Source organism: Labrus mixtus, chromosome 12 (genome assembly GCF_963584025.1).
Source record: "Labrus mixtus chromosome 12, fLabMix1.1, whole genome shotgun sequence".
Lineage (NCBI taxonomy): Eukaryota > Metazoa > Chordata > Actinopteri > Labriformes > Labridae > Labrus > Labrus mixtus.
Window position 1 is genome coordinate 1,968,941 of NC_083623.1, and position 24,835 is coordinate 1,993,775.

The 24,835-nt window shown below is 43.5% G+C and overlaps 2 protein-coding genes across 2 annotated transcripts in view; one reads left to right on the forward strand and one right to left on the reverse strand.

Annotated features, from left to right (window-relative positions):
- Positions 1–16,394, forward strand: part of LOC132985375 (interphotoreceptor matrix proteoglycan 2-like) — a 52,025-nt gene extending 35,631 nt beyond the window's left edge. The window contains exons 14-17 of the mRNA XM_061052726.1: positions 5,552–5,771; positions 9,260–9,467; positions 14,393–14,475; positions 16,062–16,394. Coding sequence (XP_060908709.1) covers positions 5,552–5,771; positions 9,260–9,467; positions 14,393–14,432 — 468 coding nt within the window. The 3' untranslated portion in view covers positions 14,433–14,475; positions 16,062–16,394. The remainder of the gene's footprint in view (positions 1–5,551; positions 5,772–9,259; positions 9,468–14,392; positions 14,476–16,061) is intronic.
- Positions 16,395–20,319: 3,925 nt separating this feature from the next.
- The window catches only part of LOC132985490 (unconventional myosin-VI-like), a 137,121-nt gene continuing 132,605 nt past the window's right edge, over positions 20,320–24,835 (reverse strand). The window contains exon 38 of the mRNA XM_061052897.1: positions 20,320–24,300. Within this exon, the coding sequence (XP_060908880.1) occupies positions 24,101–24,300 (200 nt within the window). The 3' untranslated portion in view covers positions 20,320–24,100. The remainder of the gene's footprint in view (positions 24,301–24,835) is intronic.

Consider the following 24,835-nt stretch of genomic DNA (forward strand, 5'->3'; position numbering starts at 1 on the left):
AAAATCAATGCTGTTTGTATTCCTCTGAGCTCCAGAAACACGTTTTGAACATGATTATAGCGCTGCATAAAAATAAGACTAAATAAAAATCAATCAGAACACATTTGTTCTCTTGTAACTTTGATGAATCGACCAATTATCCTACATTCAGGCGAACGCTTTGCTTAAGATGTTGAGAGTGAACAAATAGCTCTAAAGGCGTACGCTGCTCGATACCAGGATGATTCTGAAACTAATCAATGCCCTATAAAGGTCACATATCCTCCTCTTCTTCTTCAGTGTAAATAAGTCTCAGAGCTCCTCAAAACATGTGTGTGAAGTGTCTTGTTCTAAATCCACTCTGATCCTGTATTTGATCATGTCTATAAACCCCTCTATTTCAGCCCTGCTCAGAACAGGCTGTTTCTGTGTCTGTACCTTTAAATATGTAAATGAGCTGTGTCTGACCACGCCCCCTCTCTAGAATGGCTTGGGTGTACTCGGTCTTTCTCGCTCCATGTCCTATTGTTTATGGTGAGAAGGCAGACTCAGAGGGCAGAACAAACACCTAGCTGTGGGAGTGTCACCCACCTGGGGGAGGGGCTACTGCCCTTTGTGATGTCATGAAGAGAAAATCTCTGAACGGCCTGTTTGAGCACACATTTTCTGAAAAGTAGAGCAGGTAAAGTAAAGTTTGTCAGCTCCTGAGGGCCCTCTTTAAATGACGATTACAGACTACTGCCGCCTGCTGGCGGTAGAGTTGTTTCCTCTCACTCATGTGCAGAACGTACGTGGTGGTTGGTCATTGGCTGTAGTCTTTGCGGTGTGTTGAAGTGCAACTTATTTGGCCAAGACAAAGACGTCGTGAGGCGATGTGGGATGACGCCACAGTCGGCCTTCGTCGCCACTAGGTCTTTGCCGTCTGCTTGGTGTGTCAGGGACTTAAAGGACTTTTGGAGGGAATCGAGATTCAGCCTTGTGAATCATTTAGCAATGGCTTTAATGTAACAGACTTTCATTATCATGTGAAGAGCTGCTGATCTCCAGTTTAAATTATCATTAAACTCCAAGTGAATATCCACTCATCTACACCTTTTTATATGAACTCGTCTCTAGAGTGACTTTGGACAAATCAACAGAATGAACCTGAGAGAAAAACTCTTGATGAAGTTGAACAAAGTTTGGATTCGACACAGTGCAGAGCTGGACAGAAGGAGCGTAAATGTGTTTATGTCCCTCCAGATGAATACTTTGATTTTGGTTTCAAACAGTCTTAATGCCTATTTACAGAGTACCCAGAGGAGTCATTTCTGAGTAAAAATAATAATTATACAAATCATTGATGATCAGAGAGAACATCTGCCAGATCGCAGTTTATGTTTAGAAACTACATTTCCCTGTGAGATGTATTTACAGCTTGATTCAACCCACAACTTTACATTAATGCGGGACTCCATGTACAGAGGCTGTACATCGTGTTCAAATCCGACCTGTGGCTCATTTTCCACGTCATTCCCCACTCTCTCTCCCTGACATCTGACTCTATCCACTTCCTGCCTCCCAAAAAAGCCCCACAATAAATCTTTAAAGGTGGCATATCCTTCTCCTCCTCTTCAGTGTAGAGGGTAGAGTGTAGAGATGATTAGAGCCATAACAGTTTGTTCTTCCCAAGCGGCTACCTCTGGTGTCGAAAAATGTAGCTGATGCTGAAGTGTGCAAAATCCTGCAGTTCCTGGAGTGTCCACTAGAGGCTGGCTGCAGAAGCACAGGAAGTCACATACACACCCATTCTAAAAAGTCTGTTTTTACAGCAGAGATTAACATGTTTACAGCCTGGTTCAAAAAACCAAATAGGTGTGATTAGCTCATGTCTCGATGGACACACACTGTACGGGGGGTGAATGTTTTGATGACTCATCAGTTTTGATTTGATGAAGGATAAGAGTTATTCACAATAAGGCGTGTAGCTGACCTGATTGACAGGTGGGCGCGGTGTAACGGTTTGTCAGGAGGTTTAAAACCCGCCTCAGCTCCAGCTCTCAGCCTGTCGTTAGGTTGACTGAAAGTTAGACTGAGACAGCATTTCCAGCATGGAGACCGCCATCGATGGGACTCCAGCGCCCCCTGCAGGAACAGACGGGGGACGCCACTCAGGCTTCGTCCAGTAATATTTACAGTCTATCATTCTTCCTAACAACAGTGATCTATCGAGGGATAGCAGACCTTTTCTATACATAACTGGCCAATCAGAATCAAGTATGCAACACAGCCTTAGTAATAACTCTTTATCCTTTGAAAAGAAGAACCAACTGTAGTGGAAAGTTGAACCGGCACCGTTCTCCAGGCTAGGCTCAAAGTGTTAGCTGTTAGCTTAGCACTAAAAGGAGTTAATCTTCTTGGCTTCTCCATCTCCAAGCTTCTCGCGCTGAATATTTTGCACAAGAGTTGCTTGTTTGATACTAAGAAATTAACAAACAACTCTTCTTATTGTAGAGATGAGGTGTCCAAATCCAAAATGTCACTTTTCGACCAAACAAAGCTTCTGCTCAGACTCTCACCAGTAAGATGTCTTGCTCATGGGCCCGAGGATCACAAGAGGAGCTTAGAGAAGCTTTATAAACCGTACATTAATCTACAGATTCAAACCGGCCTCCTCTCACTCATCTGCTCTCTCGTTGTGTCCTCAGGCTGCTGATAACAGTGAAAAATGAATGCAGACAGTGAAACACAGTGATTACCACATGAATAGAATATACCGGCTCAGGCCTATATACTGCCACGTAAAATAAAAGCCTCTCAATCCTTTAGAGAGCCTCATTTTCTGAATAGATTTTTTACTATTCATCCACCGACGGTTTTGTTAACTGCATCAATAGAAGTAATTATGTACGGCCATATGGGAGTTAGAGAAACAAAACTGTTGAGTGTTCAGATATTTGGAGTTTTAATTGTGCGCTGTGCAGAAATGTAGCAACCTCGGAGGCCTTTTTGAAGAGACTGTAAATGAGTCAAACTTGATTTAGAAAGTCTAATTTGTTGACGTGGTGTTTACTCTGAGTTTAGGACTCTCTAAAAAGAACTAATCTTGATGACAGAAGAAATAAGCGGAGGGAGCTGATGACTAAAACAAACTGAGGCGTCGTTAGTCATCTCGGCGAGCAGTGTGCCGCTTTACTGCATCTCTCCAGTAAACAACATAATCACATCAGTGGCAGTCGCTGCCAGTACCACTTATGAATGTATTTATCATTTGAAGACGCACGTACACACTGCAGGTACAAAATAAATGTCCTGTTCCTGTTTTATAAACACCTGTAAACAGTAGGAAAAAAGTAAACAGCCCTGATGGATTTGAATCTATCAAGGTTTAAATCCCCAATAATGTGAAGCTTTGTCAGAGTTTTACATCCGGCTGAACCCTCGATAAGTCTTAACAAACTGAGGGTATGAAAGCTTAAAATTTTCTGTGTATGAATTATTTGAATCCCAATTTGATCTCAGTTTCCAAATAAGACCGTGGGATATAAAAAACATGGACGTAATCTCAGTGACGCAAGCATTCGTTTCTGAAGAGGCAATGAAAAGAAATCAACCCCCCCGTGAAGTCGTTACCAATAAAGAGACCAAAAACAGATTTTTAAACCAGGCCTTGAACATGTTTATATTTACAACTAGGGCCTGAAGGAGCTTCCAAGGCCTTTGCAGCCAGCCTCAAGTGGACAGTCGAGGAACTACAGCTTTTTTACACACACTGCACTGTATATGACATGGACGTTGTGGACGAAGCAGACTTTTGAAGCACAATGATGGCGGTCACGATTGGAAATACTACCTCAAACTAACTTTCAGGCCAACCTAGCGCCAGTACCTGAGGACCTGAGGCAGGACATACGTCTCCTGACAAACAGACTTAAACTTTAAACACTGAAGGCTGCAGCTTGATTATGACACAGATCCTTATACGATACAATACAATATAATACGATACACTTTATTGGCCCATTGGGGAGAACTCTTTGTTCTGTAGAAGGTCAGGCTTGGTTTGGAGGGAAAGAGGGATAGGCATGAGTTCAGGCCTTTATAATGTTGGGGGTGTGGCTTGAACAGGTGTGGCAAGGAAGTCAGGTATGTTGATGCAGATTAGGTGGAGACTTTTTACAATATTTAAGATTTAACAATAAAAGTAAGTGTCTTTATTTTGTAGCAACTTCCACGTAATGATTCAGACATATCTCTGTACATAACTGGATAATTAACCATTTTAGGTTAAAAAAATATATATAACATGAAACAAATATGACTAAATATATAGAAGGGCGCGTTTTTATAGAAAATAAAAACGGGCCAAGAATGCTTCCTTGTGGGACACCATTTTAAGAACGAGTGCAATCTTGGAACCAATCGCCAACAATTCATCCTCCTTTGGGAACAACCAATCTTTTGCATCTTCTGATACTTCCGCTGAACTGAGAATAGTTATTTGGGTGAAGACCAAGCTGCAACCTCCAGCGTTTAAAAAAGGAAGCTAATGCTGAAGTGCAAAATACTACAGTTCATGGAGTGTCTACTTGAGGCTGGCTGCAAAGGGACCACTAATCCCCATTTGGTCCCAAATTAAGATGCTTTTCTTTACAGTAGAAATACACATTCAAACCCTGGTTCAATCTAGACAACAACACAGCCAGCGGGACTCGAGCTTCTCCCTCATTGTAGACAGTCATGACTCAGAGACACATTTACTCAGGATATACTGGATTTATGATATATTTATGTGTAACATGTCACACATTCTGCCTTAGAAAGAGAACATAAATCAATCTTAATTTGTAAGTAAAGGAAAGTAATGACCTCTTTGTGTACAGGTATTAATTGGAGCATCTGAATGTCGTCTTTTTATTCAGAAAAACACATTGAGCAGCTTTTACAGCCGTGATTTAGTTGTTTGTTTGAAAACACGGCGTTCATCTCTCTGACATCCGGCTCACCGAGGATTTACTCGACCGATAAGATGATTATTTCCTCCAAAGCAGCTTTCCCCCCAGTGTAGATTTTCACATGATTTAAACGCTCTTCTGCTGTCTTTACAGCCCGAGAATGAACAAATAAATTGGATGTAAATCAGTAATTTTCCGGTGTCCACATGAAGAGTTATACATCGTTAAACATGTTGATTTGTCATCTCTGCAGCATGAGAGGATTCAGGTTATTTATCACTCAGACTGTTTAAGCCTGGCATTCATGATTAGATAATTTATTTACCCTGAACTTGAATTTGAAGTTTTTTTTCCCTCCAGCGGTTTTGTTTTTGGCAGTGTACTCTCTTTGTCAAGGTTACAACTTCTGATAAATTTCAATTTCTTCTTAATGTGTTTCTCCAGTGAATAACTTCTGCAGCTTATCATGGATAACAGATGAGGCCATTTGATAAATGAAAGCAAACAAATTAATCCATTCATATCACATAAACGGTCTCCATGTTTATAACAGCTTCATTCCTCTGAGAGACACTCCGCCGTCTTCATGACTTCTGAGACTTTCAGGACTAAAGTGATGTTTCTCTGTTTGTCCACAGCTGCTGCCGTACCTGCAGGCCAACCTGACAGGCTTCATGGATCTGGAAATCCTGAACTTCAGGAAGGGCAGCGTGGTCGTCAACAGCAGGATGAAGTTCGCCAAGACGGTGCCGTACAACGTCACCGAGGCCGTGCACTGCGTCCTGGAGGAGTTCTGCTCCGCCGCCTACAAAAACATGCACATCCAGATCGACACGGGCTCGCTGGATATTGAACCAGGTACACTGATGTTTGTAACACTTTCAAGTGGATAAGATAGAATAAGCTCTCGCTGAACTCATACAGTATCTACATGAAGTTTACCTTTTGTAAATAGAAATTCTTCTCTGACATGATGACCTTCTGCGACTGGCCATCAGTCCCCTATTACAGCGATTTTTAACCACTGTGACGCCACACACTGGTGTGCTGTGGGAAAATATCCAATTTCACTTAATTGGTCCAGAAAAAAATAATGAAGTTGGTGGAGTATAATGGAGTTGGTGGAGTATAATGGAGTTGGGAGTAATACGACCTTTTGTGAGCAGCTGTGCTTGCACTGTAGAGGCAAAGTCAATCTGATGTATAATACGTACTTTTAATAGCTATTTTTCTGCTAAAGTTGACTGCGTCTGCCCTTCATAACTTTCACCGTAGGCTAAAAGATCTAGTAGCAGTGCAAACTCCACACAGGGAAAACAGCTGGTACTAAAAGAGCGGCACAGTTGCACAGAAACTGACCGTTGTATTCCAGATTTTAACATAGATGTTGACCACAAGCACACCTGCAAACATTCTGTCTTTAAAGGAAGAATGTGCGACTTTTTGATCCAGTAGATGAGCTTGACCCTGAGCTCCAGCATGAAACCAAAACAAACTGCTGTTTGGCCACGCCTCCTCCATACTGAAGCCTCCAGAGACACACCTCCAACCTCCCTACACTCGCGTTTGTGTTGTCCTTTGCTCGAGCTGCGATCACCTTTGTCCTGCATTGTTGTGTTAGCATGCTAATGATAGCGCTCTTTAGTTAGCTCATAGCTTCACATTGCATGTACATTTAAACAGAATGAGCTTCCGACACAACAGAAATCGTCACGCAGGAAGACAGTTAAAACCTTTTTTCTCCCTGGTAGTCCCCCAAAAACCAACTGCTTCTCATATAATAGTGCAACTTAAATTCAGGATTTAACGGTTATTAAATATTTGAGGCTAAATTGTCATAAAATGGACCACAATAGGCTACTATGTACGGATTGCCCTGTGTGAGTGCGCCCTCAGATGAGTGTGAGAATCAAATCGCATCAAACAAAGCAAAACCCTTGTGATTATCACTCTGGTAATAAAGACCCATGTGTGTCTTCTAATTATTTTTGAGTGAAAACAGATTCTGTGTGTTCAAATGTAAGCTGACATTTTAGCTCCTCTGGGCCTTACAGCCGGCAGTAGAAATTCCCAGAATGTAAAAAAAAAACATATTTGAATGCCTTTAGGTTTCACATTCATGTTCCAGCAGTAGCCCATGGATGTATCTTCTGATGTCTTTTTATGTGCGTGATAAAACACGAAGCAGCGTCTCTTAATAAGTCCCATTGTTGTATCAGCCGCGCGCCGCCTCCCCGTGTGCATCTCGTTCTTTATAGGCTCTGAATCGTAATATTCTCTGCAGATGAGATGCAGGCGGGGAGAGCAGAGATCACAAACACATTGAAATAGACTCAGTAATTAGGTCTATATGTCAAATCTACCAATACACAGTGGGATTGTATTGAACACTGTAGGGCCTGAATAATAGTGACGGAGATGAGAGGAGACGCTCTGCTGAGGCAGCGCTCGCCTCGCAGGCCGCTCGCTGAGGATCAACTTTTATGTCATGAAGTCGGCCAGCTGTGGTTTAATACGCTCAATACTGTAAAACTTTATTTATATATATCAGGTTTTATTTAAGGCTTCAATCATTTTATATCTTATCGATGTTTTCTGTGTTTAATATTTATAAGAAATGCATTCCCAAAACACAAAATAATAAATATTTAAAATGTGTTAATATTTACACATTAAGTACAGTTCAGTTCAGTTTATTATAGTTTTGACTTTTTAAAGTTTAAACTGCGTGTTGTTGAGACTGACAGGAACGTTATTCAGAGTTTTCCCTTTTAATAATCTTAGACTTTAACTTATGTTTGAGGGAAATTAAATGAAGAATGTTGCACATAAATATATCATAGATCCAGTCTGTCCTGTGTAAATGTGTCTCTGAGTCATGACTGTCTACAATGAGGGAGAAGCTCGAGTCCCGCTGGCTGTGTTGTTGTCAGAGCCGTGTTTACATGGACGGGACGGCCGGCTCCTCCCCTTGTGTATAAAAGCTGTTTTAGTCAAGAACTAGAGAGAAGAAGAAGAACATACTCACTGATTATTTGGATGTTAGTAAGAGTTTTTAGATCACGCTCATTCTGTGTCAGTTTACATGAAATGTGAAGCTATGAGCTAACTAAAGAGCGCTAACGGTAGCATGCTAACACAACAACGTGAAGCTACGAGCTAACTAAAGAGCGCTAACATTAGCATGCTAACACAACAATGCAGGACACGGGTGATTGCAGCTCGAGTAGAGGATAAGTATGTCCGCCGCTTGCACTAAACTCCTGTGAACACGAGTGGAGGGGGGTTGGAGGTGTGTCTCTGGAGGAGAGCGGAGGCTTCAGTATCTAGGAGGCGTGGCCTAACAGCAGTTTGTTTTGGTTTCATGCTGGAGCTCAAGGGGGACATCTACTGGATCAAAAAGTCGCACATTCCCCTGGTCTTTTTAAAAGACAAGTGAAGTCAAACTCCCTCTGGGTTTGTTGTTTTGAGCTCTGTGTTCACATTGACGGGACAGCGATTCCTTCAGCTTCTTGATTGTTCATGCAAAGGCTCAAACATGTTTCATACACGTGTGTCCAGCCCTGTCAATAAGTGAAAAAAGCGCTTTGAGTATCCAGAAGACTAGAAAAGCGCTGAACAAGCTCAAGTCCATTTAGAACTTACCAAGAGTGGATGAGACCTGTCGGTAAATCCTTGTAAACAACAACTGAAGGCTCATTTTGTGATGTTTACAGCCATCACAATGGATTAGCATGTTTGTAAAGAACACAACAAATACTCTGAACTTTATCCTTAAAGCCGACTGACTCAAGTCCAAGTTCAATTTGTTTTTGCAAAATCCAAATGTAATGAATAAAACCAGAAAGATGCAAACTGGGCAGACATCAGACTTTGACATTGAGGTTTGACCTTGTAAACAGCCGCACAAGGTCACCGTCAGGAATCTCAAACACTCCTCTCACGTTCCTGTGCTGCAGGTTTCCTAACATATACTCTGCAACATGAACTTTCTCCCTCTGTGCAGCTCACACACACACACACACACACACACACATGTTGATGTATGTTTGATTAACGGTTACACAGATACATTCTGACCACACGTCAGGCATCACACTGTGAACATTACATCCATGAAACCCCTGATCGTGTTAATTTCCCCGGAGTGAATCTGACGTTTAGTCTCGGAAGCCGTCCACACCAGAGGCTAAATCTTACATTTCAATGCAGACCAGAACTCTGAAGATCTCATTAAAATCAAACACTCCTCAGCACCTCCCGGCGAGAGGAGGCTGGATAGAGGGGGGAGGCGCAGAAACGCTCTCCATGAATACTAATGTCGACTCTTCCTCTCGCCCTGGCAGCCGATCAGGCCGATCCCTGCAAGTTCCTGGCCTGCGATGACTTCTCTCGCTGCGTGTTGAGCGGCCGGACGAAGGAGGCGCAGTGTGTGTGTCAGCCCGGCTTCGTGTCCGTGGACGGCCAGCCCTGTCGGAGCGTGTGTGTCGTCCAGCCCGACTACTGCAGAGGAGGGGAGTGCCACATAGTTCCTGGACGTGGAGCGGTGTGCAGGTAAATAACCACACACAGATATCGGGGCTTGTTAGGACGTGTAATAACAGCCTCAGAGAAATAACCTTAAAGTGTAGAGAATGTAGCTGCGTTTAAATTAAAACTGTCCTTCAATTGAAGATTTCTGCACAGTGTTGCAGCAGCTCAGCGAAAGTTCAGTCGTAGTCTAGATTGAACTTAATGTCTTACTCAGGTCGGAGTTTACGCCCTGCTAATTTAAAGGGTTGAACCAGCGGAGATGGTTACGATATAGGCCAAAGTTACACCTTAAATCATACACCTCAAGGGCGCCGGTAGCCTAGTGGTTAGTGTACAGAGGCTCTAGTCCTCCAAGTGGGCGGCCTGGGTTCACATCCGACCTGTTGCTCCCTTTTCCACACATCATTCCCATTGGACATGAGAGAGACGCTGTTCTCTTCGCTGAAAATGATAGTTCTATTAGATTAATTTTTAAACTTCTGTTTTAAAGGTCACATATTCTCCCACAGCTAGGTGTTTGTTCTGCCCTCTGAGTCTGCCTTCTCACCGTAAACAATAGGACATGGAGCGAGAAAGACCGAGTACACCCAAGCACCTTCCAGAGAGGGGGCGTGGTCAGACACAGCTCATTTAAATATTTAAAGGTACAGACACAGAAACAGCCTGTTCTGAGCAGGGCTGAAATAGAGGGGTTTATAGACATGATCAAATACAGGATCAGAGTGGATTTAGAACAAGAAACTTCACACACGTTTTGAGGAGCTCTGAGACTTATTTAATCTGAAGAGGAGTAGGAGGATATGTGACCTTGAAGGTTGTTGATTGAATTATCCATTGACAACATCATCATAAAGTAATCCAAATAGGTTGATTTAAATAAAGGTTTAAATATCGAATGTCCACGGGCTGGAGTCCATTCATCAAAGGCTCATATTGCTCAAAAAGCTCGACTTATTACTCTGCTGTGTGTCCTCTGGAGATTCTATTAAATCATGAAACTTTTAACTGAATTAAACGTTATTGCAGAGACTGTTTAAAAATCCACCTCACGGTGAGTCACAGCTCCTCTGAAGCTGAGATGTGATGGCGATCTGATCGTTTGTCATGTTTCTGTTGTCACAAAGAGTTCAGTCTAAACGTTCTCTTTGATTGAGGTCTCATGAGAAAACATCTGTTGGGATTTGGTGTTATATAGAATATAAATTCATGAGAAGTGATTGGTTAAAGGTGACATATCCGCCTCTTCAGTGTAAATAAGTCTCAAAACATGTGTGTGAAGTTTCTTGTTCTAAATCCTCTCTGATCCTGTATTTGATCATGTCTATAAACCCCTCTATTTCAGTCCTGCTCAGAACAGGCTGTTTCTGTGTCTGTACCTTTAAATATGTAAATGAGCTGTGTCTGACCACGCCCCCTCTCTGGAAGGGCTTGGGTGTACTCTGTCTTTCTCGCTCCATGTCCTATTGTTTACGGTGAGAAGGCAGACTGAGAGGGCAGAACAAACACCTAGCTGTGGGAGTGTCACCCACCTGGGGGAGGGGCTACTGCCCTTTGTGATGTCATGAAGGGAACATCTCCAAACGGCCTGTTTGAGCACACATTTTCTGAAAAGTGGAGCAGGTAGAAGACGGAGAGTTAAGAAAACGAAACACTCAACTTTTTTCTAAAAAAATGTTAAGTTCAAGATGTTTCAGCCTCATATCGCATCAGTTTGTTATACGTCTATTTTTCTCTGTTGTCTGTGTGTGTGTGTGTGTGTGTGTGTCTGTGTGTGTGTGTGTGTGTGTGTGTGTGTGTGTGTGTGTGTGTGTGTGTGTGTGTGTGTGTTGACTCCGTCCTGCTGCACTCACAAACACGATCATCTCTCTCCGTCACATCTGCAGCTCCCAGCGCTGTAAATCTGTGAATCTGTGAATCGATGCTAAGTTGATTCTTCAAAGATTGAAACAGTCTCTGTTATGAACTCCTCGCTCGGAGACGAAGCCTTTCTGCTGCCAGAAAAAAAATCTCATCTCAGTCCTGTTAGACTTCAGCAGCCCCGGCTCCTGACACCCGAACACCTCGGAGAGTTTTGATATTCATCCCTTTCGTCTAAACCTCCGTGCAGATATTTTAAGGTTACATTCTTGTCATCTTTACAAAGACTGGTGAACACTCAGACAGAAGGAATTTCATTTTCTGGATTTCCTTTTTGCCCTCTGGTCAGTGATGAGATGTGAGTGAGACTACAGAAGAGAAACGTCAGCATCCTGACAAACTCTGATGCTAATGCTGTCCAACGCCACAGCATGCCGTGTTGGAGGCAGGCCCGGTTCTACGAGGGTGCAAAAGGATGCATTGCACCCTCACAGAAACTCAGAACCTGACCTGTCTGTTCCCCGGGGAACTACGTTATTTCATTATTGCTCGCATCAAATTTAAAACTGCTGTTCAGTGACAAAAACGTCTCCTCCTTACTTTAACTCTCTGATCCAGGTCTACACTCCCCCCCCCCCTCCACTACGCTCTGCCAATGAAAGTCTGATCCAACCTTCACAACAAGGTCCTAAGACTCTGACTAGACTCTTCTCCTCTGTCGCCCCCCGGTGGTGGAATGAACTTCCAAACTCCATGTGATCTGCAGAGTCCCTCTGCACCTTTAAGAAAAAGCTAAAGACCCAGCTCTTTATGAATACCTACTAACTTAATGATGATGGTCTCCATATTATTGATGATGATGATGGTAATGACGATGGTTTTTGTTTGATAACGACGACTTATAAGATGGTTTCTATACTGATTAGAGCTCTCAAGAACTGCCCTCAATGTTGTGCTTTGCCTCTGGTCACTTCCTGTCAGCACCTGTGTGTCCAATCAGACTCAAAGCTGATCGTTTGCTCTTACTGACATTGTTCCCTTTTTTCTAGATCCTTGCTTGTGTTGTTCTTACTCTCTGATGTACGTCGCTTTGGAGAAAAGAGTCTGCTAAGTGAATTGTAGAATTGTAGAATTATTTTTCATTGCTGTTGCCGGTCACTGTTGCTGCTGCACGCCCTCCAATCTCACAATGACCATAAGCCATTTTGTTCCAGGAGCAGTCCTGGTTGGAGGAGGGACCTCTGTGTTTTTAATGAAGTAAAATGAGTAAAAAGAGACGATGCAGTGTCTGCAGATAACGAGAGAGACCTCCTTGCATGATGATGACTTGAAATCACCTGAAGCCTTTCGTCAGACGTCAGACATTTAATTTACTGACATTTAGTCAATGCACTGAATGTCTCACTCGTCTGTGTGTGTGTGTGTGTGTGTGTGTGTGTGTGTGTGTGTCGGTGGAGCAGCTGGTTCAGTCTCACACTCGACCCTCTGCAGCGTATTTGATCAGCTCTTCATGCACAAACAGAAGAAAAGCTAAAGTTGGTTTGCTCAGTGAAATTTAAGGTTCCAGCAGCTTCTCTGTCTGGTCTGGGGGATTGTCGGGGGGGGGGGGGTTCTCGGGGTTGCAGCCGTCTTGGGTTTGCCAGCTGCCCGTCATTAACTCTGAGTCCTGTTTGGGTTTGATCCTGCGTCCAGAGCAGCAGAGAGCAGAACAGACCGGAGGGGACAGAAAACAGCAGAACCCCTGCGGGGTTAGTACTGCGGAGCTGCACGTTCTCTTTAATCTCACTTTGGCTGTTTGACAACATGAAGAGGCAACTTAATCATTTAGGAGTGAAATAAAAGGCCTGTTAATCAAACAGGATACACACACTCCTTTAGGTGTCGGCCCTGCCTGCACCTCGCTCTCCATGAGCTCCTGGCACTCCAGGTCACGTTCGCTGTCCTGTGGTTACACACTCACCGACTTACCTGCCAAGCTTTGGAAAGGTTGGATCGTCGCCCAGATGTTTGTGTAACCAACAGATTTACAAGTTAGAGTGAGTAAGCTGTGTGCGTGCGTGTGTGTGTGTGTGTGTGTGTGTGTGTGTGTGTGTGTGTGTGTGTGTGTGTGTGTGTGTGTGGTTTTAAGCCAACTCTGGACTCGCAGAGAATGACTTCAATATAATTTAACAGCTGACGTTATGTCTGTTTGTGGCACTAGGTGAGATAAGCTGGAATCTCTCTTATTATTTGGGACAATCCTGAACCCCGGGCTGCACGGCACTGCAGTGGTTAGCAGTGAGGAGGTTCCTGGTTTGAATCCCCGTCTGTCAGGAGTCTCTCTGTGAGGAGGTTCCTGGTTTGAATCCCCGTCTGTCAGGAGTCTCTCTGTGAGGAGGTTCCTGGTTTGAATCCCCGTCTGACAGGAGTCTCTCTGTGAGGAGGTTCCTGGTTTGAATCCCCGTCTGACAGGAGCCTCTCTGTGAGGAGTTTGCATGTTCTCCTCGTTCATGTGTGGGTTCTCTCCTGGTACTCCGTCTTCCTCCCACAGTCCAAAGACATGCTCGTTAGGTTAACTGCTGACTCTAAATTACCCGTAGGTGTGAATGTGATTGTGGCTGGTTGTCTGTCTCTATATGTCAGCCCTGTGATTGGCGGGTGATCAGTCCAGGGTGTAACCTCAACCCCAAACATGAAAAGCGGTATAGATACTTGATGGAATCCTGAACCCATCAGCTATCAGTATCAAACTGATAAAGGACTTCTGGCTTCATGTTCCCTGCGCTGTCAGTGTTTACAGTCAGACCAGCAGCTTGAAGAAGTGAGAGCAGATTGTTAGCTTCACTTTCATGCAGACATCTGTGTCAATCGGGGGTTGAAACTGTTGAGTCCTGAATGCGTCTTCTTTTCTTTGGCTTTGTCTCGTCGCTTCCTTTTGTGTTATCATGCATTTGCAGGTCGTCTCTCTGAATGTCTTCCCTCGACACAAACACTTCTAGATCTCTCCCTCTGGTTACAGGATGCATCCTCGCCGCCTCGCTGCATGTGCAGAGTTGCTGTAGCTGCGTTTTCCTGCCTGCACCTGCTTCATTTGTCTTTTTTTTTTATAGATACAAAGACAGCTACTCCCTCCCAGGCCTCGCCAGCTAAGACAAAATATCGGATTGGACGCCACCTGAGAATACTAGAAAAGGTAAGAGGGTTCTCGTTGCCTGTAGTGAGGTTGTTCTGCTTAAATCCCTCATGTGCAATCATGTGTTACTGCTGGGGGGGAAACAGGAGATCATGCACACACAGCAAAGCTTCAGCATATAAATGAAAAGCTGATAGAGTTATCAGAAGATGCAGAGAGGCGCCCGCAGTTTGTTTTCGGGTTTTAATCTCAAACACCTGTGCACACAGTTATCTCCCCGTGATGATTTTATTCAGACAAAATCGCAGAGCCGTAATCCCTCCTGCCAGACTGGAACTCAATTAGTTCAGAGCTGTTGTGCGTTTGCACGGACACAGAGCTGAACGCTGACTAATTAAAGCTCCCGAAGGACGCAGGAGGACTGAATGTCAGGACTGGATTCTACAGGATGTCTCCCGGGTTTACATTCCCCTCCTCGGGATGATGAGTCTGCTCCTCGGAGATCTTTTATTTTAAAAGGAGAATCAGGACACTCGCCCTCTGCTACAAGTAAAACATGGCTGCCCTTTAAAAAAAGAAGATATGTTCATGAGATGAACCTGATTAAAAAGGCGGGAAAGGTTACAGCCGAGAAGTGGAACAGTTTGGATCCCTAACACTTAATTTGACAACGCCACATTTTTCATAAATGCACAGAAAGTTAAATTTAAGCGCATAATTAAATTAATGATAGGAATCTGTTTCACATTTATTTACTGCAATTAATTCCAGTTAATCACCGCAGAGTGTACAGAACTGAGTGTCCAATAATACACGATGGGTAATGAATGATGATAAATAAGTGCTGGGGTTTAATAGAACAATTCTTTTGTTCAGCTGGCAGATACAGAAAAGGCTCCTGACCTCCTGATCAAAGTGTGTCCACTAACGCAAACAAACACTAACGCACCTTGTTTTTATCTCTGACAGGCTCAGATTATTTATCTATTTATTTTTATTTTATATACTTTATTAATGCAAACATGCACATGGGCCCATAACACACATGGGCCCGTAACACACACACACACACACACACACACACACCCGTAAAACATGCACATGGGCCCGTAACACACACACACACGCCTGTTAAACATGCACACGGGCCCGTAATACACATACACACACACACACACACACACACACACACACACACACACACACACACACACACGCCTGTTAAACATGCACATGGGCCTGTAACACACACTCATGCACAAACAGGACCTGTGGACATGCATTAATGGAGAGATGTCAGAGTGTAGCTGCTACACAGAAAGGGGCTCCTGAGCTGTTGGGGGAACATTGACAGTACGTGGTCCCTTCCAGACCACGTTCCATACCTGGGTCCGTATTGGGACTTGAAGCGTCGACCCTCCAGTTCCAAACACGAAGTCCTTTAGAACAACAATCTGAGCGTGTCAGTGACAAAAACAGCAACTTCTGGGGACACGATTTCATTGTTTCTCACACTTTATGTAAAAATATATATATAAAACATATAAAAACATGTGGTGACATCACTGTGTAAACAATTGATCCTTTGAAGCTCTTTATGTGAAATTGGTGGAGTTGCCCTTTAAAACGATATCTTCTCCCTGCAGACTCGATGAAACAGAACTCCGCAGCAGGATCTGAAGACTCCTCAAGGCCTCACAGTTTAAAAAACAAAAAAATCAAACCTGGTGCTGAGCTGAAGAGGCTTCGGGACAAACTGTGCTCCTCTAAAAAAAAAAAAAAAAAAAAAAAAAAAACTCCTCAGAGCACCGAGCTTCTTATCAAAGGACAAACAAACGGACATTTAGGGACACTGTCGGACCACCGTCGTCTGCCGCCGCCAGCAGCGAGACGACAAAGAGGAGCTCAGCAGGCGAGTCTGCAGCATCGATCGTGTGAAAAAAAACGATTGACCCTGGACTGTTTATGTATTCGTCTGCTGGCTCTGTGTTTGTGTTTGTGTAGCGAATAGATTTCTTATTGTTAAAAACACAGGATCTCATGGCGGAGGATGAAGATATCAAAGATGGAAACACAAAGAAAAGTCACATTAGGAATCAGTTTTTGTCTTTTGTTTAGGACTGTTTACACTGAAGAGAAGCCAACACATCATGATATAAGCTGGACAATCCATACATACCTTACCTGTCGCACACCTGAGCCTCATTTATACTGAACCTGAAGGCGGGGATTACTGTTTATGACTTAATGAGGCTGGCATATGTCCCCGTAATAATCAGGTAATATCTTCCTGAGGTTGCTCATGGCCACAAGGTTTTTTAGAGCATACTTAAAGGTGACATATCCTCCTCTTCTTCTTCAGTTTAAATAAGTCTCAGAGCTCCTCAAAACATGTGTGTGAAGTTTCTTGTTCTAAATCCACTCTGATCCTGTATTTGATCATGTCTATAAACCCCTCTATTTCAGCCCTGCTCAGAACAGGCTGTTTCTGTGTCTGTACCTTTAAATATGTAAATGAGCTGTGTCTGACCACGCCCCCTCTCTGGAAGGGCTTGGGTGTACTCGGTCTTTCTCGCTCCATGTCCTATTGTTTACGGTGAGAAGGTAGACTCAGAGGGCAGAACAAACACCTAGCTGTGGGAGTGTCACCCACCTGGGGGAGGGGCTACTGCCCTTTGTGATGTCATGAAGGGAAAATCTACAAACGGCCTGTTTGAGCACACATTTTCTGAAAAGTGGAGCAGGCAGAAGACGGAGAGGATGGACTTTTCTCATCATTGGGGGGTTTGTAGACGGACTAGAGACACATGTTAGAGGAACATGGTGAAGAGGATTTTACAGAATATGTGACCTTTAAGTTTTGAGTTTTTACTGCAAGTTTTGTTTAATTTGAAGGTTTTAAAGACCCAACAAGCTCAAAATACTCAGTGCTTTCATCTTTAAAAACTATAACTACAAAAAATGGACTCATTGTATGATCCTGCAACCAACCGGCACCTGGGACCGTCACTTGGCTGTGCATGTGGTACCCTGTTATTTATTTAAAACTGGACTTTTCCTTCGGTTCGCTTCCTTCTTAAACATTTAAAAAACTCCTCTTTTATTGTCTGACTCCTTTGTGGCGTCTTAATCCCGATGTTGTGAACATAAGATTGTTGTCGGCGTCCTTACAGACTATGTTGAATTGTAAATAAGACTCAGGGGTCTGTAGCCATGCTAGCTGTACTTAAATGGTGCTTTTAGCTAAATGCTAACATTCTCTGGGTGACAATGCTAACATGCTAATGTTGAGCGGGTGTAATGTTTACTTTGTTTTGTGTTAGAGTTCTTACAACGTGCAGCTCAGGCTGATGGGATGATGTGCATGCCGGTGTCGACCTGATCATGGCGCCGATTTAAAAAAATTATTTATCACCAGAGTTATTACAAGTCTTCTCGAGGGGAGCGTGAATCTTTGTACCAAATCTCTGGACGATGTTTATAATAGTGGTTCAAACATATTTAACTAAGTAGCTCAAATGTCGAACTCATGATGGTGCTAGGGGGAAAACTCAGGGGGGTCTTTAGGGTTCAATCTGTGGGGACCATGAATTTCTGAGCTAAACTACACAGCAGGTTGTATTTTACATGTTTATGTCCTAAACGTAAAGTGGTCGACTGGTGGAAGGAAACACACATCTGGAGCTCAAGACCTTTTATTTTTATATAACCTTGTGTCCACATGCTGTGATTTTTTTCAGCTGTTTAGCTATTTAATCCAAACCAAAACCTTGAAGCTATCGAAGTAGGGTGACGTACAGCTGACAGTTCTGCAGGTTTTCTGGACAAAGTGCAATAAAAATCATATAAAATATGGACGTTGTCTCAGTGACATTACCTGTTGGGTTCTGAAGAGGCATTTTGAAGCCAAACGATAGCATTTCCAACATGGTGAACGCCGACTCAAACTAACTTCCAATCAAAAAGAGGTGGAGCTGAGGCGGGGCTTAAGCCTCTTGACAAACACCAACAACATGCTCACCTGTCAGTCACGCTTTTAGTCATGCAGAACTAATGACAAATGCACCAAAAAAAAAAGAGCTATTATGACCAAATGTTTTTTTTCACCAGGCTGTAAACATGTTTATTGCTGCTGTAAAAACGGACATTTTAACATGGGACCTAAAGGAGAATCCACTGCTTTTGGAGCCAGCCTCTAGTGGACACTTGAGGAACTGCAGTTTTTTTTTTTGCGTTAGCTTCATTTTTCAACACTAGAGGATGCTGCTTGTTTCTTGATCTTTGAAACGGTCATTCTCAATAATCTGAGCTCACAGTTGACTGTTTAAAGAGTTTTTTAATCATCCTACATCGTTATCATCGACACGTTGAATTAACCCAAACATTGGGTAAAAGACAAATGGATAAAATCAGCTGTTAACCTTCTCAACAACACTTTGACTAACATGATTATTATTTTTATTTTTACTTTATTCGTTTCTCCTCTTTCGTATTTTGTTGTTGAGCGTTATTTCCCCCTTTCAAAAAACCCAAACTGAACATTTGGTTGTTTTTGTTCGTAGACGTATGTAACCGCCTCTTCTTGTACAGTTCATGTAAATAGACCATCACTGTTATTTCTCTTTGGCCGAGTTTACACTTTCTTTTAATAGGCTTTTTTTTTTTTGTGGACAGACGAGTCATCTCTGTTAGTAGATTTGACTTCAGTGTGTGCAAACAAACTTCAGATTTCTCAGCCAGAATAGGTAATACAAATCTACTTCCCCCAATAACTAACAGGGAAAGGTTTCTGGTCAGCTTGTTTTGGACCATCTCTGCATGTGGTCTGAGCGGTCAAATCTCTCTCATGTCACGCTGTCACCTTGTCATTTAAAGGTTTTCTGTTCTGTTCTAAACAAAGTGTAAACAGGGTCACAGAGGGTCTCCTGATGTTTACTGCTGCTTTCTGGGGGGAACAAACCCAACAAACTGTACTGATTTTTGTTTGAATCTGTAGCTGAAATACAAACTGTGTTGAATAAGAAAAGGTTGTCTCTTCATTTCTTTCCACAAATAATTCTGCAGGTTTTTTGTTTGTGAGCAGCATCAGATTGTAAATATCCATCTTCTCCTCATGTTCATTTTTCATGTCGTCAGTTTGTGAATCTCATAGAGCAGATTTACATGATCTGCAGTTTAAGAAACCTCCTTATTTATCTGATACTACTGTCTCTTTAAGGCCCCCCTCTCCATGTGCCCACTTTCTTCTGATTGGCCAGTTCTCTGGAAGCCTTCCAGGGGCAGAACACTGCAGGGCTGCCAGGGGAGGCCAATAGCGTCCTCTGCAGACTCATCCTGGGATTACTCCAACAAACGTTTACCTCATGATCTGAAACTTTGCACACATTAAAGGCAGGGTTGGTAATTTTCTAAAACTAGCATGATTTTGAAAGTAGCATTCCCTCAGTGCTCCGTCTGCACCCCTTCCCCTCTGTGTTCCCTCTAAAGCCACGCCCCCTCACTTACATGCACCAAGCGCCGTCTCTCCAGAAGCAGACCTCAGCTCATGCTTTGAGTGTGAGCTAGAGCATGCGAGAGGTAGAGAATGAGCAGGGAGACAGGGAGGCGTCTGATTGGTTCATCAGATTGGTACCTCGTGGCAGACATTGGTCAAAGTTTTTACATTCTTAGAACTGATACAGATGACGGATTTTCTTTGTTCCTTTTTCAGAGAACCTGAGTTATTAATTTCTGTCAGGACCTAAAGACAATTTACACCAAAATCTTAAAAAGTGTAACTGGAGGAAATGACCAACCCTGCCTTAAAGTTTGAACATCCAGCATTGAAACACTATATGAGAGTTTAAAAACGGGGTGTCAACATAACAGGACAACTTTCAGTCAAAGAAGAAGCGCAGAGTCGAGTGAAACATGGAATGCATTTATTCATCTGTTAGAGAGATCAGCGTTAGAAAAAACGACAACGAGTGGACAAAAGGCAGTGCTTCCCGAGGAATGATTGTAATGTGTGGAGAGAAACAGATGGCAGCGAATGCAGGATGAGGAAGTGTTTCCAGCTCGTCACTCAGCTGTTCAACCGACAGCAGCCGACCGACTCGGGTACAGAGCTCTGAAAAGTGTCACCTCTACAGACGGCGTTAACAGACAGGAAAAGTCCTCATCTCACCGGCACGGCTCCAGATGGAGACGTGTGCTGGTGGTCATGTTTCTAACGTTATCTCTGATTCTTTGTTGGGTAATTGGTGCATTTTGGGAAACTAGATAATCAGATTTAAAGCTCAGTATATCAGAGGGGGAAGTGCAGTGGTCCTGTTTTATGTGTGTGTCTCTTTAATTCATGTATTTGATGTCATGGGTCGAATGGTTTCTAGTATGGAAGAGACCAAACCAGACAGAAAACTTTGAGTTAGAAGGTTTGTTGTGTTCTCAGAAAACATTTTGCTCAGGAGGGAGACAGATTTCTAGCCAACATTTTTTAAGATCTTGCCAATCACAACTGGTTACACAACAAGGGGGCGGGGTTTAAATGCTGTTGAGGCGTTAAGTACGAGCTAAATTAAGTGCTGGCTTCTAAATTGTGGCATGCTGAACATCTGAGCATTAATGATGAACAAGAAGTCCAACATAATGCAGGAAGTATAATACGTGTTATTTACACTTCTGACCTCGTAGTCGACGGCTTCATCACTAGTTTGGATCTGTGAAACGGTCTGATGCTGCTTGAATGACAGTCGACCTTAAAGGTTTAAAAAATAGAGACAATGTTGATCCTTTTATGGCTTTTTAAGTCAACCTTTTGAGCCACGTATTTCAGCTGTTTGCGTTCTACTTTACAATCTGCAGTTAATCAGGAACATCTTTGTTTTTTTTGGAACTATCTTTGGCACTTTTAAACCTGTTTTCACCAAGCGCTCCGGTTCAGTTTGGTACTGTACTGTAAGCATTTATTGGCCTTTCCAGTCCAAAGTTGGGAATGGAACCAAAAAACAAAGAACTGTACTGTCCTACGTTTTTGCTACCCTTCTGTTGGGGTGCCAATTGTACTGGCAGTGGTCGAAAGAAGCGTCACTTCCTGTGCAACAGCGGTAGTAAAGGACGAACACAAACTGGCCATGTTTCAATATCTCATGGATTTTTAAAGAGTAATTTTAAGGCTGTTTTTGTTCTTTGTGACTAATGTGGGCGCGTAGCTCCGCCCCATTGAAGGCCTCTATTGGCGGCTCCAGTGTATCATGCTGCTGTTATCTCGTTAGTGTAGCGGACGCGGTTAACGCCATCCAGCTTACACTCTGTTTACCAAGTATGGTAACAGGTTGGTGGTGGAAACTCAAGGGACATCAGGGTTTACTGTCTCAAACCGGGCAGAATCAAACCAATCTGGACCGCCTGGTGGAAACGGGGCTTTAGAAAATCTTTTCCCTCAGACATGCTGTGCATCACAAAGTTTTTAAAACCCGGTGAAGGTTCTCAGTCATCCAGTTTCATGGCAAACCGAGGCTAGATCCAAAAGGCAACTGGACTGATCTTCAATGAAGTCCAGATGCCTTTTGGATCTCGGTTTTAAAACCTGTTTTAAATCATGAGACTTATAAAGTTGCTTATTTTGGAGGGAACATAATATTTTAAGGTGAGAACAGTCAGGTTTTTGTTATTAATGTTTGATCTAAAGAAGGGAACAGCTGCTATATTTAAGACGTTCTTCTTCCTATGGAGGATTGAAACGTTAACTTTTGAAGAATCTAACTTCCTGTCTTTGCTTCCTGATCAGACTTTGAGTGTATCTTGTAGCTGATTGGCTGATTACGAGTCGTCTTTCCTGCATGTTAACACCGCATTGTAAAAGGATCCACGACTTCACAGACAGACAACTCGTCATGCTTTCAGAACATCCAAGTCACATTTCATTGTGCAGAGAAGACTCAAAGAGAGAGAGAGAGAGAGGTGAGGGGCAGACTTGGCATCAGGTGAACAAAGCAGGTTGAGCAGATTGTCTTTGTGCCCGTTTTTTTTTTCTCTAAGCGTCGATTTATTGCTTGTCCAGGACGAACTCACGAGCCCCGAGCCGCGAGCAGAAAGTGTTTGAAAAATAAACTTTCCACATCGCTGCTGGACGCAACAAACTGAGCCCGCTGTGTCGTATGAATGTTCCAGTTCATCGGAGAGTACCAGTGTTTCGTACGGTTAACGGCGACCTTCTCACAGGGAAGGAAACGCGTCCAATCCGGTGAAGGTACCAGATCTTCTCAGGCGGTCAGATCTGCTCGGGGTCCTTCGACGGCGTTTGTACGATGATGTAGCGCGTTGTAATTGGCTGTTTGTTGGAGAGTTCACAGATGTAGTTTCTGTCCGGTCTTCAGACGCAGGATAAGGATGAACGCTTTGAATATATCGAGGATTTTAACCACGAAATACAAGAGCGGTGAAACATGTCACACCCGTCTCTCACCTGAATATTGGCGTGTTAATGCGTTCAGACGGGGACTCACATCAGCTGTGCAACATGAAAGTCAGTTTGGACGCCGTGTGTTCGAGTTCTTCGTCTTTCATGGGGAGACGTCGATCTCTCTCTCTGACTTCCTGACTCACAGCCAATCACAACGTGCTACATCATCATACAAATGTAGACCCGTGCAGATCTGACAAACCGGAGCACATCAGGTACCTGCACCGGCGTGATTTGAACTTCTCATATTTTAGGACGATCAATGAAAACACGATCGGCGAGATTTTGAAGACTGAAGGCGGGATGATTTTTTTGCAGCGCTGATCTGTTCTCCAACAGCCCACGAGGAGTTGCATAATTATTTCACATTTTCTGCTTCGCTTGATAAACAAAGACACACACACAAAAAAAAAACAATAATCATGGAGCTGAATTTCCTGCTCTGGCCACAAAAAAAAAAAAAGAAAAACCCCAAACGAGGGTTCAAAGTTTGGTCTCAAACGTTTTCTGGACCGTTGTCGTTAATTAGCGTTACACGTTAAATCACACATGATGAGGAGAAAAAAGAGGAATCACTACACGGACCAATCGACGAGGTCTCCAGTTACATTCGCTTGGAAAGACAAAAGGAAAAAACAAAAAACTGAATTTGAGAATATTCGTCTTAATTGTGAGTGGATTCACGCCGTGACGCCTCCGTGTGCGAGCTTCCTGAACGTGGAGACGGTGTAAACAGCAGGTTGAACGTCGGAGAGATGGGGGGGGGGGGGTCACCAGCTAGCTGTTACCATGGAAGCTACACACCGGTGAGACTTCATAATCAGGAATGCACAATTACAAAGGATTAAGTTGTCGCGTTTTGGGGAGGCAGCTTTGAACAAAAACGAAAAAAAATAATCAGAAAGTAAATTCCTACCTGTGGCGTCTAAACCCTGTTAAAGAAGTGTTAAGGCCTCGTAGTTAGACTCAAGAAAAGACAGAGAGGGAAAACAACCCCATGTGATAATTTACTGATTTTCTTCTGCATAGGGTTCAACGCAAAAACTCCCCCCAAAAAAACAACCTCCCCCACCCCCCCAAAACAAAAAGCCAGAAAGAACCGAAACAAAAGAAACAAAAGGGAGAGAGATCGCTGAAGGCCGGTCAGAACCTGGTGCAGTACGCTCACACGCCATCTGTGTTAGGTAGCTGGTGCGTTTGTCCCTTTGTTTACGGTGCGGAGTCACGCCCCTCCCCCCCCCGTCACTTGAACATGCTCTGCAGCATGGCCGTGGCGTAGGTGGGCCGCGCCTGCCGGCTCTCGATGGCGCTGCGGAGGTACTGGATGCCGCCGCAGCGCTCCCAGATCTCCTCGTACTGCCGGGGGAGGATCTCGGCGCCGCGTTTCCTCGACAGGCCCGTCTCCTCCAGACTCAGCTCGCACATCTCCATGTCGTCCTTTCCTGTGAGACCCAAAAACATGACCCAGGTGTGAGCTTTGAAAAGCAGATTTAATCATTTACCAGAGGAGCGCGGAGACTGTGAGGAAGAGACAGATGATTGGCAGATAGAGGTGGACCAATAAGTGGAATTTTAAATTATATTTAGAAGACAGGAGGGAATAACACGATTAAAACTGAGGAGGTCTCTGACCCTGAGCAGATCTCCCTTCCTGTAAAGACTGAAGAGCCGTTTTTAATCGACTTCTCCAGAGCTACTTCCTGTTTGCAAACCACTACAAGCCATGATTATTCAGAGCTTTTTGTGGCTCTAATTGGTCAGTTTTTGCAGTTTAAAGGTCCAATCAGTGAGCTGTGTAGAGAGTGAGATGATAAAGGTATCTTACTATCTGATCATTAAGGAAACATGTTGAAGTGCTGGCTTCTCTGACAACAATGCAGCAGCCAGTATGTCCTCCTTCTAACTTTAGATTCTGCTCCTGAATGCTCTGGATTTGTTAGGACCAGAGAAGGTAGGCGCTTTTAAGACACGCCCCCA